The sequence below is a fragment of the Toxorhynchites rutilus genome, chromosome 2 (genome assembly GCF_029784135.1).
Source record: "Toxorhynchites rutilus septentrionalis strain SRP chromosome 2, ASM2978413v1, whole genome shotgun sequence".
Classification (NCBI taxonomy): Eukaryota; Metazoa; Arthropoda; class Insecta; order Diptera; family Culicidae; genus Toxorhynchites; species Toxorhynchites rutilus.
This window is the reverse complement of record NC_073745.1, coordinates 285,065,918-285,086,461: the sequence shown is the minus strand read 5'-3', so window position 1 is coordinate 285,086,461 and position 20,544 is coordinate 285,065,918. Positions and strand designations below refer to the sequence as shown.

At 37.6% G+C, this 20,544-nt stretch overlaps 1 protein-coding gene across 8 annotated transcripts in view; it reads right to left on the bottom strand.

Annotated features, from left to right (window-relative positions):
• Nucleotides 1-20,544, bottom strand: part of LOC129765280 (peroxidasin) — a 368,884-nt gene that overhangs the window by 314,890 nt on the left and 33,450 nt on the right. For all 8 annotated transcript variants that reach the window (XM_055765418.1, XM_055765419.1, XM_055765421.1 and 5 more), the window contains one exon: nt 16,550-16,953. In XM_055765418.1, the coding sequence (XP_055621393.1) occupies nt 16,550-16,776 (227 nt within the window). In that variant the 5' untranslated portion in view covers nt 16,777-16,953. The remainder of the gene's footprint in view (nt 1-16,549; nt 16,954-20,544) is intronic.

Below are 20,544 nucleotides of genomic sequence, written 5' to 3'. Positions count from 1 at the left end.
TTTCGACGTATTCGCAAATAATATCCGAAATGATAAACCAAAACATTGGAAAAAAAAGATTGCGTAATCCTACGTCCTAAGCGATCGTGTCTTGGATACGACCCCTCGATTTTTTTTGTGCAATCGTACAAAAAAATGCACCAAAAATCCCGTGCGATTTTTTTGTGCGGTATTTGAAAAAATTAAGTCATCGGCCATTTATTTTTCTTTTCTATCTTTGATATGTATTCCATCGCTTCACATAGGGACAGTGTCAGCTAATTCCCATTCTCATGTTTTGTTTTGTTTGTTTTGATGTGTCAGTAGGAGCTTATTGAAAGGAGCAAAGAGTTGATTTTATGATCTGCGCAAGTGAGTAGGTCGCTTATTGAAGTGAAAAACGGAAATCGAATGTTGATCACGAATGGAATCATTAGGATTTGGGTTATTTTTTTGAGGTTACTTTTTTATGCGCTCCCTATCCACCGCATAAGAAAATGTATGCATCCCTATCCACCGTTTTTTTCAAATTGTGTAGCGAACACTATTTTTAAAAGCTCTTGGTGAAGTTTTGATTTTGTAAGCGATTTTTTTGTGCGGTCCCTATCCCCCGCGCAAAAACAGGTTTGCCTGTACTTGCAAAACGGTAGCTATTCGAAAAATTTGCCAAATTGTGATATGTAGTATTCTATGTCAGAAGAAAAGAGTTAGACGCTGTCTGGAATAAGAAAGCTTTCAGAAATAATTGACAAAATTACAAATATACCGTAATGCTTTCTCCCTTTTCCAATCGGTGTCTAATTCCTTACTTTTGACATAGAATACTGCATATCACAATTTGAAGCTCCATGACACAACCGCATTGTTAATGAATATCAATACAGGTCGGACTCGATTATATGTGATTCGAGTATATACAATTTCAGACTCGATTATATACAGTTAAAAATATATTTTTTTTACATTTCAAAAATGACTTTTTTCAAGAAAAAATGTTACCTTTGAACGTTAAGGTGAAATTAAAGTGGCTATTATATGTACAGTGGGGTAAAAGTCGTGAGTTTTGAAAATTTTACTTGAATATTCACCAGGAATTGTTTATATCGATATTGCAGCGAAATTAAGAAAGATAGAAGTTGGCGTTAAAGAAAAAATTGTAGAGTGGTTTAAGAGCTTTAATTTGATTGATGAAAACAATCAAGTTTAATATGAATTCTTGGGATAACATTTATAATTACACATTAAAAATTACTTTTATTAAAAAAAACTTTGAAGGTTTCACTTCCCAAAAGATATATCAATCCACTAATTTAGATGTTCCACTACTATATCACGTACTAAATTTTCTTATCTTTCAAATGAAAACAACAGAATTGGCTTACATAGCGTCCTTTTTTTAGTACAGTTTGAGGGAACAGAGTCCGAAACAAAAAAAAAAGTTCTATAACTCTGTCATTGTTTAAATTCGAACATATGCATAGAAGGATTTTTTTCATGAAATATGATCAGCTATCATCTCCTGAGAGATTCTGGAAAAAAATATTTTTTCCATGCGAGAAAGGTTTTTCCTGACTTTGAGGGGATGAATCAAAAATTAAATTCTTCTTTTACTTTTAATAAACAAAAAATATATGCATCAAAAACGAATAAAAAATTTTTTTTGACTCGATTATACACAGGATTCGATTATATACAGTGAAAAGAAATCGGAGATTGTATATAATCGAGTCCGCGCTGTATCTCCAAAAATTCACATGTCTTACACGCATTTACATTCCGAAAACACAGCATTATTCGCGGATTCAGTAACTGATACAGAACAAACCATAATCTTCAGTTTTCAACCGAAGAACACAGCCCTCATTTCTGGAAAATACTTTCTTCACATGCAGCTGGAAATGCGCTACTCTTTTGCGAATATTTTGAGTTAACTCTTTAGAGAATTTTTTATGGTTTGGGAAAAATCCGATAGAAAACTATGTAAAACTAACACAACCAATAATTACAAAAACGAAAATCCATATTTTTCGCAAATGTTATATTTTTTCGAAGAATCCTAGATCATTGGCTTCAATTTTATATGTCAATCATCTGAATCGATCCAGTTTTTCAAAAGTTATGATTTTTTGAAAAAAAAAAATTTTTGAAAAAAAGAGAAAAAATTCAATTTTGAAAATTCATAACTTAAAAACGAAAAAAATCAAATCTCTGATTTTTCGATATGTTATGTAAAAAGTCCTCAGCTTTAAAGAAAAAAAAAATATAAAAAATATAACGCCCTCTAGTCCGAGGCCATGAAAACAACAAATACAATCAACAATTACGAAAACAAAATCCAAATTCTTGGCAAGCTTACTATTTTTCCAAAATAGAATGAGTAATTGGCTTCAATTTGATACATCGATCATCTAAATCGGTTCAGTAGTTCAAAAGTAATGAATTACGTTAACAATACGGGTAGAATATTTTGCAACAAAGAACAAATCTACCACTTTTCATGGGAATCTAAGAACCATTATATTGGTTTGACATGGAATGGCTAATTGCCAGTACACGTAATTCATCTCTTCTTCTAGACACACAGGCCGCAGCCACAGATGATAATAATTATCTTCTGCTTTGCTTCTGCGCGTCAGTGCATGCTTTGCACTATGCTTGCTTTGTGCATATTCTGAGAATACATTCTGAGGCAAAAATTTGCACATCCTTTCAACATGGTAGCTAAAAAACAACACTGTGCGTATGATGCAAAAATACAAAAGCACACGCCACTAGACGGCATAAAAATCGATGGCATGAGAACGGTTCTCCGGTATAAACGTACCTGTGGACGCTTGAGGTCCATAGCAGAAATTCTTTTGGAAAAAACAGTTCTGTCACCACAACCAATAATTGACGCGCACCAACATGTTCACCAAAGATGAATCTTCCAACCTGTGTACACGCGTAATATCGATCTTGTCACATTATAGTTAGCTCGTTAGATGAAATTGTTGGTGACCGTGATGCGCGGTGTTGTCCAAACTCACTCGTAAGGCGGCTCGCACACCGGAGCAATGAGCAACTAGCAACTGTCAACATGCAATAAGCAATATTATCACCAATGGATTTTTCCATTTAATCTTTGTTGATCTCGCACACCGACGCAATACGATATCGCTGTCGCCTTTACAGAGCAACACATGTCGCTAGCAACACGGCGTGTCGGTTGAATAGCAACTTATCGCTCATATTTTGACAAGTTTCGTACATTAAGGCGATTGTTTGCATAATGTCAGGGGTTTTTATTGCTCTGGTATGCGAAGAACAACAAAATATGTTTCCTGTTGCATATTGTGTACTGCAGTTTGCTAGTTGCTTATTGCTGCGGTGTGCGAGCCGCCTAAGTGTTTAAAAAGCTACAGTCGAACCTCCATTACCCGCAAGTGGTATGGAGTGGTATGAGTGGGATTCGGGTGAATGTCTTTCGGGTACCATTGCTTCTCGTTTAAGCGATGAAGAATTTGTAGTAAACCGTACTCGGGGTCATCTCTATCATCTCTTTATATGAACTCTTAATTCAATATTTTATAACTTATCTTGTCTTTTATTTTTATTGGTTTCCATTCAGCGCGCTATGAATAAGCCTGGTTTGTACAGTTAAATTCGCTTATAGCGGTTTCCGTATAACACACTCACCGCGTTATAGAAAGGTTCACTGTACTCAAAATACGGTACAGTTTGGTTAAAAGACGGGACAATTAAAATAGATCGGAAATACGGTACTGTCCCGTTAAAAACGGTACGTTTGGTCAGCCTAGCTATACTCAACCTGCGACCCGCCGGGCTCTTCTGGTTTGCCCGCCTGGCCCGCTACCATTTTGTATATGTAACAATCACGAAAAGTTAAGAAATGATCTAGGAAATATGAGATATAAATAATGGAGTTTGTCACATTATACATTACTCGTTTACACATTAGTTAATTCTCTAGTTAAGTAGTATTAGTAGATTAAATATATTTAATCCGATCATTGTTGACGTTAGTGAATAAAAACGAAAATATGAATTACTTTACACACGACGTTGCATGCTGTCTCTGCCTCTGCATTTTTGCTTCGCATCATATTCGAATCGGTACTGCGGTGCAAGTCTAAAATTTCTGAAACGAGAGCATTACAATTGGGGTGCAAAGCTTCGAGCGTTCATACCTCATTGTCAGTAGAACAAAGTTTTATGTCAATTACTTCTTTCGAAAGATAAAAGGTGTATGAGAAGTGATGCTGGTTACTTATTGACCCAAAAACTTGTTTTAATAGCTCAAAACTACTTCGAAAGCAAACTATCAAAATTACAAAAATCTATAAATATAAGTACTTGCTTCAAAGCATATCTTAGTCAAGAATTTTCCGATGCATGTCGTTGGCTATCAGTGAAAGTTCTCTAAATATGTATTGTATTTTATTGTATTGTTCTGAGCGCGTGTGTTGTTCTTGCGGAAACAAATCTTCAGTTGCGTCTACAAAACAACGCGAACCCATCGATCCTTTTTAGGGCCACTCAAACTTTCAACTAAAGAGTTATTTTAGAATGGTCGATGCATTATAAAAAATCTATTTTACATTTATCTTTTACTGAAGGGAGCTTCTGTGAACTCAGGAGTGTGTTTGGTGTAATGATGTTGTTTTGAATTATAGAGGTTTTATGCTTACTCAGTTCATTCGCTCCGAGCCTTGGGAAAGACCAATTTGAAAAATCAATCTAAAAAACTTGGCCTTGAGAAATACCATTTGGATGTCGTGCTGTCGCCCGGTCGCTAGCTGAATGACTGATAAATCGTGAATGACTTATTTGTGTTTTTTTTTCAATCGATCATTAAATTTTCGTGATTTCAATTATTGTTTACGGGTTAAAAGAGACGTAAGGTATTTTCAGCGTTGAGAGTTGTGTTTTTCGGTGGGGGACTGAAGATGAGAATTTGTTCCGGTTTTATTGCTTTCGCATCTACCGGCACTACCCAATAGATTCGATTCGTATTTTCTGTTCACGTTCTGCGTCTTCTGCGATGTTTCGTTCTGCGCTAAAGAACGTTGAAGATTTTGCTCAAAGATACTGAAAAACTACTTACATATTCAAGAAGATGAGTATTTCAGTTTCAGTGCTCAAGACAGCGAGCAATCAACAATACAGTTGACAATCAACTCAAATTGCTTCGCGAAACGTTCATGCTCCTCACTCAGTTAAAGCATTCATTTATCGATCCTTGTCATTACTATCAAATGTTTGTATGAAGGAGTTTTATTATTAAATTTCCTTAATGTTATCGCCGGCAATAATTTCGTAGTTCTATGTTAACAATGCGGTAGTATTTTGGACATCACCCTTCTTTATTATTTTTTTTTCACGGCCCGCAACACCATGTTTGTGGCCCCTATGAAAAAAAAAAGTTGAGTACCGCTGGGCTAGAACGATGGCCTTAGCATATCAGAAGTTTTCGAAAAGCAACAGCCAAATTTGTTTCATTTGACTGGCGGTTAAAAGAAACGATAAATTCGGCTCTGTTTCAGTTAAATTGCTAAATGAGTCTAATAAAAATAAACAGGTGGGGAAAAATAGTGAACGTCCTGCAATATACTGTAAAACTCTTTCAGTCATTGGGATAGTATGCCATTCTCTCGGAAATAATTCTATCAATAAAAACAAATGAAAATTTCATGATAACAATTCCCACGCAATAGAAATCATTCCACAGTCCCGACAAAGTTATGAGCAGAATGTTTAATCAAACACAGAATTCGGCGTGAAGTGAACCCACGAAATATAAACGCGATATTTCTCGTCCCACGTTACATGACTTGTGCTGATAAACGGGTACGTTATTAATAACATACGAAGAAATCGGTGGAACATTATATTTTACGCAGCCGTTTTGAATCAATTGGTGGCTACAGGTAAGTAAAATCCTAGCCGTTGTTCATGCCAATCGATTCAACCTCTTCAGAAATTGATTTGATTATGTGCACTCCGATTATCCGCGGATAACGAAAAATCGCGGATAATGAAATAAAAATTTTAAATTTAAAATGAATCAGAGACATGACCACATGGTTTACGTAGGTGGCCTTGAAAATGACCAATGAGCTTGATTCTTGGGTATTGTTTGTTCACTTCACGCTCGATCGATGATGACAGAAGGATGGTGATCAGTCGTATGATGGTGCATATCACGCTAGACGATGCCGAAATAGATAGATGATACACTGAAATCTGCCCTCTGTGGCCCTGGACGAGATGGCTCCGGCATTCTGTATGGTTAAATGAATCAAAAGTATATATGGAGGGTGAATGAATAGATTCTCCATTGGCATTTTCGGACCCGAAGCTATGAGTAAATGCGTCAATGAGTATTCCTGTCGAACTAGCAACGCTTACATTGGGAGCCTTCGTAGCCACATTGACGATCGTTCGAGAGTTCAAAACTCAGGACCTTCAATTGACCATCTTTACGTTGTTATAGAGTAACTACACCTACGTAACTATCACCAGCAATGGCGACCGATTTTAGGTTGGAGTCCTGTACAAGCTCTGTTCGGGCTGTTGTGCTATTAACAACACAACAATGATCATATCAACTGTCCCCGCTGTCCGGTCTACTGAACAATGGAAGAACAGAAAATACTCTTACGTCTAAATTGTTACTGTGTAATTTACGGATACCATAAACATGTAGCATGTACAAGATTAAATCCGGCTCTGTTACTGGTAAAATTAACATAAATAAATAAACAATTAGGACGAAGAATTTTAACTAAATGTGTTTAAATTAGTAACTAGAATGTACTGCATGGTTTTCTTGTGTGTGTATGTGTAAGCGCGTTACAATCCACTGGCCAGAGGATTTACGTCGATGGTAAACATTGTGCTTCTGTAGATGAGCTCTGAACTGATTTTTCGGAGGTATTGGGAAATATCGAGAATTATGTTACGAAAAAATTGGTAGAAAGTGTAATGTACACAATGTAGTGGTGCAATGTTCGTCATATCGGTAAAATGTACACAATGCGTTCGCCTGGAAAGAATTATTGAAGAAGGAGGTGCATGCTTGAATAAAAAAAAATCACACACAAAATATATAACAATTTGGGGTCTTCGTAGCCCCCGTAGCCTCCGAACAATCATGAGCTTATAACTCAGGGCCCTCAACTAATTCGAATCTTTGTGTTTTATTCTAGCTACTACGACATGCATCAATCATCATGTGATGGTGATCCCAGCCTCTCACTCCACATAAGATCTGCTGCATCAGTAATTGGTGCTATTTACAAACACAACAATGGAAGCCTCATATCAACAGTTCCGTTCCGTATCCAACTGTGAACATTCGAACAATAGGAATATTCTTACGCCGAAAAATGCGACATGTGTTGTCCATCGATATAATAGGAATACTCTAACGCCTAAACGGCTAATGTGTAATAGATAAAAATGTGTATCGATGATATAGGAAATATAATACTCTTACTCCTAAATGGCTACTATGTAATATACAAGATGAGAAAAATGTACACGATAAATTCGACTCTGTTACAGCTGAATTGCTAGATGAGCCTAATAATTAAAATAAAATAGATGGGATAAAAAACAACAAAATTTTCAAACATTAAGGAAGGTTTCCGACATTTCCATGAGACACATTGTAATTAACCAAACCCGTAAGGTAACTAATTATTGCTTGATTATAAAAATACACAACTGGGCATCAAAAATATGTTTATTAAAATTAAATTGATTCGTTCGGACTGAATTGGTGCTAATTAAATGCTGAAAAACAAACACTTTCAAAACTAACCGATGTTAAAACACTACACACAACTAGGAACGCTCTCAACTTTCTGTTGTTTCCTTGTTCAATACACATAACGGGCGATTTTTACGGCCCAATGTTTTTGACAGATCATGCGGGGTTCGTGCAATGTGTCAAAGTTGTAATGCTTTCATTGCCATTTCATTATGGTAAGACTTACAAACGAGCAACGCATACAAATCATTGAATTATATTATCAAAATCTGATCTTTGTTAATTTTTTTTTTGTTTCATCGAAAAATATTCTTTAGCATGGAAGCACATTTTTGTTTGAATGGATACGTTAATAGGAAGCACTGCTATATTTGATCCGATGAGCAGCCCCAACCGATACAAGAGCTGTAGCAGATGTGTAGCAATGTTCAAAAAATGCCAGACTGAGCCACGAAAAGATAGCCATTACTGCAAATACATTCAACAGCGACACGGCCATCAAGAAACATACGTTTCCGTTTCAAATATTTCATCCAACTTATAAATCAAAACGCCACATCGAGAACCGCGTTGCCATAAATTGAGCTTTGTTTCTATCCCCAAACCGTCCGTTGTTCTTCACTTGTTTCACGGTCCCACTCGTGCGCCTTGGTCCTTGTGACCGTGAACCGTGTGGAATCAATTGGACTGTGATAAATGTGTAACAAGCTGAGGGGCGAATGTGTTTTTGCACACATTAGGATCCTCGAGGAGATGGCAACAGAGAAACTTACCACCACCACGAGTGACATGCAGCTTGTCATCTAATTTCCCCCACCCAACCAACAACCCCAGAGCTTCACATGTATTTTCTGAGTGTGACCTAGAAGAGAAAATGAGCCAGCACAAGGGAACCATTTCTTGGAGTGTACGCGTGTGAAATTTATGTTGATGCCTTGCGGCCCGTGAATTATGACGGTAATGTCCGTTCTCTATTGTTTTGATGAAGAGAGAGGGAAAATACATAGTTATTGTAATGGAGGAATTACGAAAAGAAAAGACGTTGATTTATCGTGTATTTCAATTACAGCTGGATTTATGACTGTTGCCCACTTATTTGCTACGAGCACGAGCTATGAGATTGATTTGGGAACCTTCCGGAACTCATTTATGTTCCAATGTGGATCTTGAAGAATCTAATGTTAAGTCATAAAATATATTCGTATTCTGGAGATGTTCCATTGATGTTTACTGCAAGCTAATTCCGCCAGCCACCTTGCATAAAGTAGTTTTTTTTTTGCTATTATCAACATAAATTTCAGGAGACTGTTTAAAATAAAATATCGCTGTAGATTCTGGTTGTGTTTGACTACAATTTTCGAACAATATTTCGAATTCCACAAACGCATGGCCACTGTTTCCAGCCACTGTATATGTCATCTGTCGAAAGTGGCAATCAGTTTTGAATAGGACCTCTTCATCTAGCGCGCTCGCGCATTTGCACCTAACGGTAACGCATCACTCTTGTGGAGCACAGAATATCGCACTTCCAGCTGCCGGGCATCCGTTATTTGTGGAAAGTTGAAATTCATATGCAAATATTTGCACAATGCGCATTTACCACCACCCCGCTCCACCATCCATCCCACATGATCCCTACGGCTTGGGTAGACACCATGTGTTGCATTCGCAACGAGATGACTGACGCAGCGTTGATCTGCGTAGGACTATGTGTGCTTACATAAAGTAAATGTGTGATATGAAGTGAACGGAGCAACAAAAAACGGCCTCGTTACTGCGCTTTTACGAATCGGGGGGTTCGCTTTTTGATGCACCCTTTTTGCGTCTAACGAATCTCTGGGATTCCGCTGTCGCTAAATGACGGAAATTCGGTTGACACTGAGAGCTAGAAGATGTACGTGATGATGCTCATGTCATCCAGATACGGATCCTCGATTCGGGTTTTCGGAAAGTAATTTCGTTTGTTCCCTTGAAAGGATTTGTCATATACTAGGCATATTTGACAACTCCACGTTTAGCAACCCAGTTAACACCCTGTATTGGTTCATATATAGTAGCACGGCAGTGGAACTACATACAAATTACTTGTAGAAAAGTGTCTCCTTTCTCACCACTTGTTTACATTGACGATTTTACATGGGACTACGTCTTTGATTTCCATATATCACACCACGAAATTGAAAATGAGACATGTAACAATTCATTAAGGGACCAAAACACATAACACATATTACGCAAAATCGTTTTTGCGATATATGTTATGTTGTGGATAGGAAATTTATCCAGCAATTTTTATGCTTAAAACTTAAAACAGTGAATATAGTAAAAAAAAGTTAACAACTTGACGATTAGAATAGGTATGTTATTTCGATTTTACTAGCCTCTCTTTTTCTCCCCACAACGCAACGAGCATGGATATAAACCTAGATATATAAACCTAGATGGTTATAAACCTAAGTTCAATAAATCTATAACTACAGAAATATATTATAGATAAAAATAGCATTTGTAATACTTAATAGCCAGGTATATATATAGCCATGAGATGTAGCTACTGTAGTAAATTGATCTCATCGGGTGTTAAGTTCTACTTTTTTATAGGGAAGAGAATGAAGAGCGGGGCGGGGTGAAAGTGATATTTTGTGCACATTTTTGAACATCAATATAAAATAAAACAAATAGTGTGGAGTTCCTCGTATCCACGTTAGAATGCGGTTCCAGATTCTACCTCAGTTTACCTCATATATAAATTAATATAAGAAACTGTTCATCCGGGACCTCCATTTGATGTATCAGAAGAATAAAAATTACAGGTTTCTGAACAATGGAAAAACTGAATACAATTGCAATTACTACAAATAATCACAGTCCTACGTCAAGCTTCCGTCTTAGCGCCAATTAATCGCTCTGCGTCTCATGGCATTGCGTTTACTATTTCCTCGGCCTTATGTTCAACAAAAGTTATACAAATTAATATTTGCTGGGATGCGTACCCAGCAAACATTAAATCGTACAACTTTTGCCCATGCTAGGTCACATCTCGTATCAAATCACAATAGTACAGAATATCTATTAAAGTATGTATCATGTGTATCTAAAATTGTATAAAATGCAAAAAACACAATTTTCTATATCATTAATAGATTAAGTCGTGTATCGGTATCACTAGCATTGTAGTATTACAATAAGCAGTATATTTAATAAACGTATTTTCTATTTATCTTCATATAACATTCTCGGATCAAATCGCAGTGTAACAAGCATCGTAATATCGTTATATAAGTATACAATATGGCATACACGTATATAGCCTCCACTTTCGCATGCATATGCCAGTTATACAAATGTGTCTTGGATTGTGTGCCCATGAACGTCCGCGGGATAATAGGAATTATTAATTGATTTTTCTCTACAATTAATAATTCCAATGGTACAGATTTTTGGTACAGATTTTTTGAAGAAAAAGTACAGATGAGAAAGATTTTTCCCTTCTGGTACAGATTAGAATGTGGCAACGCTGGTACCGAGCCATACTTTTTCTGCGCTTTTGTCCCGATCCGCAAATAATGTAACTCCCATTTTTACACAGCACGGTCGTCCTGATCCGAACTCTTGTCATAGTATTTTTTTCATAAGGTCTTGCAGGGCCGTACTTGTTTTGCCCGTTCGTCCCAATCCGCATATAATTTTACTCCCATTTTTACAGAGCACGGTCGTCTCGATCCGCACTTTTATCATTATAATTTTTTTTATACGGTCGTTCCGAGCCGTTTTTTCTGCGCGATCGTCCTGATCCGCACTTAATTTCACTTCCTTTTTTACACAGCACGGTCGTCCCGAGCCGTATTTTTTTTTTCATTTTATATTGTACTCATACGGTCGTCCGTTTGTGCGGTCGTCCCGATCCACGCGTATCTTTTATTCTACCATTTCATCGTACGGTCGTCCCGATCCGTACTCATTATAAAAGATTTATCTATTTTTACCTTGCTATATTTGAAAAAAGTGGAACTTATCGGTATTAATAATTTGTTCGTTTTCCTTGTGCATCTTTATAGTAACGCTCATTATTAATATATGACCCATAACCTTGAGGTTCAATGCATTACGAAGTAATATGTATTGATGCAATGGAGCTACAAGATAAGACCAAAAGATTGTACTGCCCTTTTGCAGACATGCAAACTTCAATAAAATAAACAAACAGATTATACTAATGTCTGCTTGGAATATATCACACACGGTGGGAATCACACTAAATGCACTTCGGAAACGTGCAAGTTTAGTATCATTAATCCCCACGCAGAAGCCCTGAAGGATTACGTTTCAAAATATTTCGATTCAAGGCGGTTTCCGATTATCCCGTTAATACTCTCTCTTGACAGGGTTGCCAAAATATGCGCCCATGAGCGTCCGCGGGATAATCGGAGACCGTTCGAAGCCGAGCGGTGACTGCCTGCATCTCGTTCGTAAATCAAAGAACTAAGGTACATCGGGGCAAGTTGAAACGATTTTTTCGAAGTTCAACTTAAAAGTTATCTTAAAAAATCACTAAATCATTACATTGAAATCTGTTTTCGGCATATACAGATGACAGATGACAGATGACTTTCGATAAAAAATAGGGATTCACAGTGAATGTTTCGAAAAATATCAATTCTCATATGCATTGTTTCAACTTGTCTGTAGAGCGGGGTGAGTTGAAAAGCGGAACTATCATGACTTTAATGTGCGGTTCTGCTTTCGAACTATCTACAACTGATTATGAGACCCTGAATTGAAGGAATTACATATAAACATTTGGAAAAAAGGGGTTTGGTACACGTGAGATGTGGGGAAGTAGTCTAAAACACACAAAATGGACACTAAATACTAGGAATTAATATACGAAACAATAGCATCAAGACTATTTCGGACGCTTTCATGTCAGAGTAGAGCCACTCGAAACGGCAACTAATGAGGTTTATGGGATCATTCAAATATTCAAATATTACGTAACGCACTCAAAAAGGGAGGAGGGAATGGCTTGTGGAAATAAATTCAACTAAATCTAAACATTTTTAAGCAAATGACCATTTGATACATGTTATGTAGAGAGGAGGGAGTCTAAAATAGTAAACACATTGCGTTACGTAATATTTGAACGACCCCTACTTGCAAAATTAGTAAATTTTACTTGTATCATGTCTATGTATTCATAAATTGTGTAGAACATACTGAGGGAAGAATTATAAATGATTCTTGTTTTTTAATTTATCATCATTCATTCATACAGCAATCACCGACAAATAACGTCCGACATGTCTAAAAAATAATCGATTTTCACTGGATTCAACTTACCCCAAGGTGGAAAAAAACATGGGATCAGTTTAAATGCTCAGAGCTATACGGGAAAAGATTTTCCAGTTTAGTTTCCAAAATCACTACACATGATTATCTCTTTTTGATTACCTGACGTGCGATTCAGGCGATATTTTTGATAAAAAATCAGTGTTTTCGGACCGATTGAGTCAGCGCGCAAAAATGTTTGTTTTGATTTCGCGGAACAAGGAAAAGTAAACAAAGGCGCGGATTGTGTTAAAGCATTTAAATAGTCTAGTAATGGCTGTCATAAGGTGGATTGAAAAATAATGTTTACTATATATATATTTTTAGCGCTCCCGTGGCCGACTAGTTAGCGTTACACCTAACATGCCGAGGGTTCGGGTTCGATTCCCGTTCTGGTCGGGGGAATTTTTCGTCAAAGAAATTTCCTCCGTCTTGCACTGTGGTCACGCGTATTCTAGAACTTCTTTTTATCCCTTTAGTTTATTTTAGGCTCATTTGCATTTTTTAGCTGTAACAGAGCCAAATTTTAATCGTGTACATGTCACATGTTTATCATATCTATAATGAGCACATTACACAGTTGCCATTTTTTGGCGTTAGAGTATTCCCTTCTATACCATTGCATATGGTACACATTTACACAGCAGCCATTTAGGCGTAAGAGTTTTCCTTCTGTTCTTCCATTATCCAGTTGGCCCGGACAGCGGAGACAGTTGATTGATCATTGTTGAGTTATTTATAAGAACAGCAGCCCGGTGTGTCTTGCAGAGCAGAGCAGTTGTATGGATGAATCGATCTTATTTCGACCGTGGATCGATCTCCATCGCTGATGATTGTTGCGTGGACGTACTTATTCTATAACAACACAAAGATGGTCAATAAGGACCCTGAGTTTTGAACTCACGATCGATCGCTTACTAAGCGAACGCGCAACCAATGTGGCTACGGAGACCCCCTATTCTAGAATGTGCCACTCAGAATACATTCAAGGCGTATTATTTGGCATAGAAATCTCAACTAAATACTTATAAAAATGACGCAAGTAATACTACGTTGAGACGGCGAAGTTTCCCTAGAAACGTTAGGGCCTTTCAAGAAGAAGAAGAATATATATTTTTATCGCGTCAATCCATCATTCCTAGTAAATTTTATAGTTTCCGTTTTAACTTATCCGAATTTCAACTTGTCCCGGTGTACCTTAACTTCTTTAGCCATTTGAATCCTTTATTATATTCTGTTTCATTTTTATTAAATGTCTGTAAGTTACGGACAGAAATATAGTGAAGCGGAAAATAAACGTGTGTTCGCTGTTTATGACGCGAACAAAAATAAAAGTTGATGGGTCTGAACCTAGGGGCACGAACGGGATCTTGACATATGACTGTGATTGTGTGTAGTAATTGCATTTAAATTGAGTTTTTCATTGTTCAAAATCTGTATTTTTTCTCTTTTGATACATCAAATGGATGCCCTGGAAATCCATTTCCTGTATCCTTTAAATGGTTTAGATGACATAACGTTGTAGAATACCGCCTACTGTTCAAAAATGTACACAAAAATACCATTAAAGCCATTATTACCATTTTCTTCTGTTTATTCAATCATGCAGAGGAAGACAAAGAGTCATCATGTATCATTTTTAAACACAAGTCTAAATAGTTAAGACCTACATAAATATAAGACTGAGTCAAATCAATCTATGACTACAAAAATATATTATAGATAAAAAAAAGCATTATCTACTTCGTTACCACGTTGTCCGGAACATTGTTTGCAATAACTTTATAGCCCTGTAAAATCGCGACTACTCAAGCTATTATAATCTGATTTACGTGGGTACACCCTTTCGATCTTCTAAATCAACATCCATTTAAATTCATTTATTGCATTTTTACATAACCAAACAACATACTCGATATTATGACATCCTGGACCACAATTACACAAATTGTTAGTAGTGAGACCTACACGATAAACACATGAATTGAGCATAAATTGATTGGACAACATACAATATAATATGAAATTAATGCCTATTATCGGTAAATGGAGAATAATTCATTTTACGCATCAACTCACGCTATGAGCCAACGCCCGAATTTAGGCAAAAAGATTACTCGTTGCGCCGGGGAGGAAGCGAGTGGATAGTGCAATCGAAAGAAAAAAATACCCAATTAAATCGTCAAATTGTTAACTTTTTTTTATTATATTCACTGTTCATGTTTCAAACAAAAAAATTGTGGATAAATTTCCTGTCTAATGATATATAATACAACATATGTCGCAATAACCATTTTGAGTAGTATGCGTTTGAAAACTGTTAATAAATCGTTACATTTTTCATAGAGTGACCCCCCTATATAGAAATCAAAGACATAGTCCTATGTCAATATTATAATATATATAAACACATTTTGACAATATCACGCAGTGGGCAGCGCAGGTCGGTGAAATTAGGGGTGCAACATTAAAGCAACCTCACATCGACTCCATTCTCGCTTCAGATTACTATCCCCTGATAGTAGGGTAAATGATGTTGGTTTGTCTGATCGAAAATATGATCTTGGTTTGTCCACTTTTTTGAATGCTCTAGTTCAGCGCACCTGTGTCAACTTTTTCATGATTTACAATAGTTTTATAGAATATTTTTACGGATTCACATGATTTAAAGGTTTATAAAGTCACCTTGTATTGGTGTCAACGCGCCCCTCATTTGATCAATCATAATCTCACCCCTCATTTGAACTTTGAATCAACCATCAGATGATTATTCGATAGATTTCAGTCGTTTTCTGGTGTATGCCACTTACAAATATTGTAAACATCGTGCTTGTACATCATTTGATCAGATTTATATATCTGAATCAGCTTGGCGCGCTGCAGTTCGTTTATGGTGTCCTTCACGCGTAGCAGAATCAAAGCTTATCTGTGTTGAGTGCTGTTCTCCTTTAAAATGCCCAAGAAAAACCAATATTCTGAAGGAAGCTTTAATTATGAATGGATCCATATGATGACAGTAAACTCAGAACAATGAGAAGTGCAACGTCTACTTGAGAATTCGAATATCTTCGTCCAAAAATTGGTGTTTTCTAAAACCGGACAAACCATGATCATGATTTCTCTTTGAAGAAAATCGTTAAAAAAAACCTTGAAAATTTGGATAATTAGCAACTAGGGACTTGGGGCTTTTCAACCAACCCAAACTTGTCGTGATTACATGTGTTTTTCATGAAGAAAAATTGGTTTGCATTTACTAGTTGCACGAAAACACCCTAAATCAGCCAATTAACATCATTTACCCTAAGGTGTATAACGCTTAAAAGCAGAAAAATCCTCCAAAGCCAAACACCCTTTCAAATTCTCTTCGCACTTATCATTCTATCGCAAGCACACGAAAAATAATTTCCAAAATTCATATCAGTGTTTACAAGGTCATTAAAATTTCACACATTAGACTGTACTTACACGATGTTGGTATCGGGTGGCATTTCCGGAATCTTATCGAATTGCTGCTTAACACAACGCACGGTACGCTGTTGGCAAGAGCACTTCTGCGGACAACCCACAGCATCGATGCTGGCGGTCATGAGCACTGCTAAAGCGATAAACACCACCACCAACTGGGGTGGTACAGAGGGAGCAAACCGCCAGATTGGCCGTTTGCTACCAGATGATGTCGCCGGATGACACATTTCTGTTCCGTTGTAACACTTTAATTCACAATTTTTCGTTTTTCTTCACACTTCCTTGCTGTTTATCAACAAACGTCCAAACTTTTTTGGGGAACGATGTTTCGCTGCTGCTGCTGTCGCTGTTGTTTGCGCCAATTTCGAATCAGCCTCGATTTGTTCTCACCATCGCGCTTCCAACTGTAATGATAAGGGTGAGAGGAAAGGAGGGGGAGAAAAAAAAACAGAAAATGCATTAAAATTACCATACCACTTGACGGGAAAATGAGACATGTCATCCTGCGGATCCAATATCATGACTGGGCAGATAATCAATTGGTAACGGAAAACAACAACAAAAAACAGCTGTGTGTGTCAAGTGGGAAAATAAATAAATCTCAAATTAATTGCGCGCAAATACGCAGATTTATTGATTGCGAAACCAGAGCGAAAAGGAGATGGGTATGATGTGAGTGAGGACAAGATCTATTGTTCGAATTACAGGAATCATCTGTATCTGTGTTACAGATCTGTGTTATCTGTGTTACAGGAATCAGTTTCAGTGCCGATGATTATGCCCTAGGCTTTGGACATAAAATTATCAGATCACTTCTCGTCTATTTTACTTAATTTTGGGTAACTTGGTAACCATTGTGTTCTAGAGATGCTTCATATGATGTGGCGCTAGGGAGCTCGTTCGAATCGAGAGAATTAAGATTACTGACCAGTACATTGACATCTTGTGTGAAATTTGTTTGGTTGGTTTGATCACCGGACCAGAAACAAGTTGTGGTCATGGTGTGTCGCAAAAAATTAATAAAAAGTGTGAAATCATAACAGGCGAGAAACAAACATTATACAGATTTTAGAATGAAACACTTTAGCACAAACATTTTATAGCACTGGCAAGGACCGATGAATGAATTTTTAACTTAGGAAGGGCGCAAAGCAAGAAAACGCCAATTTGCGCAGATTTTTAAATTAACTTTTAGAATTAACATATATTTACAGTTGATTGCTCGCTGTTTAGAGAACACTGAACTTACTGAATATCTAAGTAGTTTTTCAGTATCTCTTAGCACAATAACATTTTCAACCCTCTCAAAAACAACGTTCCAAAGAACACTTCGAACAGTAACAGAAAATCCGAACCGCATCAGGTGTGTGGTGAGGTGGCGGCATCGACAGCAACCGCTGTGGAACAGATTTTCACTCTCAGCTTTACACTGAAGAACGCAGCTCTCATCGCTGAAAAATATCTTCTTCACATCTGGCTTGAAATACGCTGCACTTCGACGGCACTTTTAACCCGGAAGTAATGCTCAACCATCCTTGACTTCGACAGACTTTCAAGCATATTTATAGATGTTTCTGATTTCATCAATATTTATAGAATATTGTGATTTCAACAGCTTGCTTTCAAAGCAGTTTTTGATCTATGGAAAAAAAATAATATTCGGGTCAATAAGTAATAAACATCACTAGTAGACCTTTTATCTTACGAAAGTGATTGTCATACCACTTCGTTGAACCGACAAAGAGGTACCGGTTTATCTCAAATTCCGAACACCTTTTTAAATGTGAATTTACTGCACTTAAATAATTTAAATAATTGGATAATAAAAACCCTGACATTCTTTGTGGTATAAGCTTCATTTTAATATTATTCACAGGTATCGGTGCTGTCCAAACTTATAATACTAAGCATTTGCAAAAAAGTGACTGTCAAAACCAGCGATAAAATATTTGCGTTGGCAAATTCAGAATTTGAACCAAGCTTCGATGCTCTATTGTATCCAAAAACCACATTAATTTCGCGAAAAAGAACCATTTTGAGTAATGAGACACTGTTTAATGGCCGTCAAAGCTTAAGTGTTCGGAATTTGAGACAAAACGGTAGTAACGCTAAAATCCTTGCATCCCAAACGTAACACTCTCGTTTTCAAACTTTTTCACTTGCGACCCAGTACAGATGCGGTGAAAAATACAGAAGCACTCTCCATCACAAGGCATGGAAATCAACGCAGTGGCTCACCTGAACAAAATCGCACCACTGTGTGCTATATCTATCTTCCATCCTTTCTTTATATCGAACTAAGAAAAGGGTGACTGACAACAGCATTGAGAAAGACTGCTGTCTGCTAGCTGGATCGAGACTATGGGTTGTATGATGATGATCATAGTTTGAATTATAGTGGCTTTAAAATGCCTCAGCTCATTCGCCTCCAGCCTTTAAAAGGCCAATTTGAAAACCAAACTAAACTCTCGGTCTTAAGAAAGGCCATTTAGAAAACCTCGCCACCACCTGGTCGCTTTCAATAAAAAAAATTGTGAATGAAAACATGAAAACCGAACATGTATTCCATGTAACGAAAAAACATGTTATTTGCAAGTGAATCAAAAATGTCGAGCGCAAATTGTGTTTTAAAAACAAATTTTCATTTTAATGACGAGTTTTCGTAGAAATAATAGGAAATTTATGGTAAAAGGGAGTTGTACAAAACAAATTAGAAGATCAATTAATGAAGAGTTCTGCAATTGAACCTACAAACGTTCACGTATTAAAAAAACGTGAATTTTCGAAAGAATTCATAGCAAATTTTGGGAGGGACGAAGTTCACCGGCACAATAAAGGGTGTGTCACATCAAATTGCATCACGGAAAAAACGCTGTAGAAATTCGCCCAGTAGACCGATCCTTTTGAAAATTTTAGACAGTAAAATAAAAACTATTAAACAACTTTTGGCATTTTCTTTTTGTTCATACTTCGAGCCCAAGCCCGTATGCTCGCACCTTCCTCTTTACCCCGTCCATAAGGTTCTGTACAACGTCAGGTTGTAGTTTTTTTTTAACAGAAATCCATTTTCTCTTGAAGTCCGCCTCCGATTTGACAACTTTTGGATTCTTCCGGAGGGCCTGCTTCATAATCGCCCAATATTTCTCTATTGGGCGAAGCTCCGGCGCGTTGGGCGGGTTCATTTCCTTTGGCACGAAGGTGACCCCGTTGGCTTCGTACCACTCCAACACGTCCTTTGAATAGTGGCACGAAGCGAGATCCGGCCAGAAGATGGTCGGGCCCTCGTGCTGCTTCAATAGTGGTAGTAAGCGCTTCTGTAGGCACTCCTTAAGGTAAACCTGCCCGTTCACCGTGCCGGTCATCACGAAGGGGGCGCTCCGCTTTCCGCAAGAGCAGATCGCTTGCCACACCATGTACTTTTTGGCAAACTTGGATAGTTTCTGCTTGCGAGTCTCCTCCGGAACGCTGAATTTGTCCTCTGCGGAGAAGAACAACAGGCCCGGCAGCTGACGAAAGTCCGCTTTGACGTAGGTTTCGTCGTCCATTACCAGGCAATGCGGCTTCGTCAGCATTTCGGTGTACAGCTTCCGGGCTCGCGTCTTCCCCACCATGTTTTGCCTTTCGTCGCGGTTAGGAGCCTTCTGAACCTTGTATGTACGCAGGCCCTCCCGCTGCTTGGTCCGCTGGACGAATGAACTTGACAAATTCAGCTTATTGGCGACATCCCGGACCGAACTTGTCGGATCACGTCTAAACTGCTTAACTACGCGCTTGTGATCTTTTTCACTGACGGAGCATCCATTTTTGCCGTTCTTCACCTTCCGGTCGAGGGTTAGGTTCTCGAAGTATCGTTATAGTACTCTGCTGACCGTGGATTGGACGATTCCCAGCATCTTACCGATGTCCCGATGAAACAACTCCGGATTCTCGAAATGAGTGAGTAATTCCTAAAAATTAAATTTCTACAGCGTTTTTTCCGTGATGCAATTTGATGT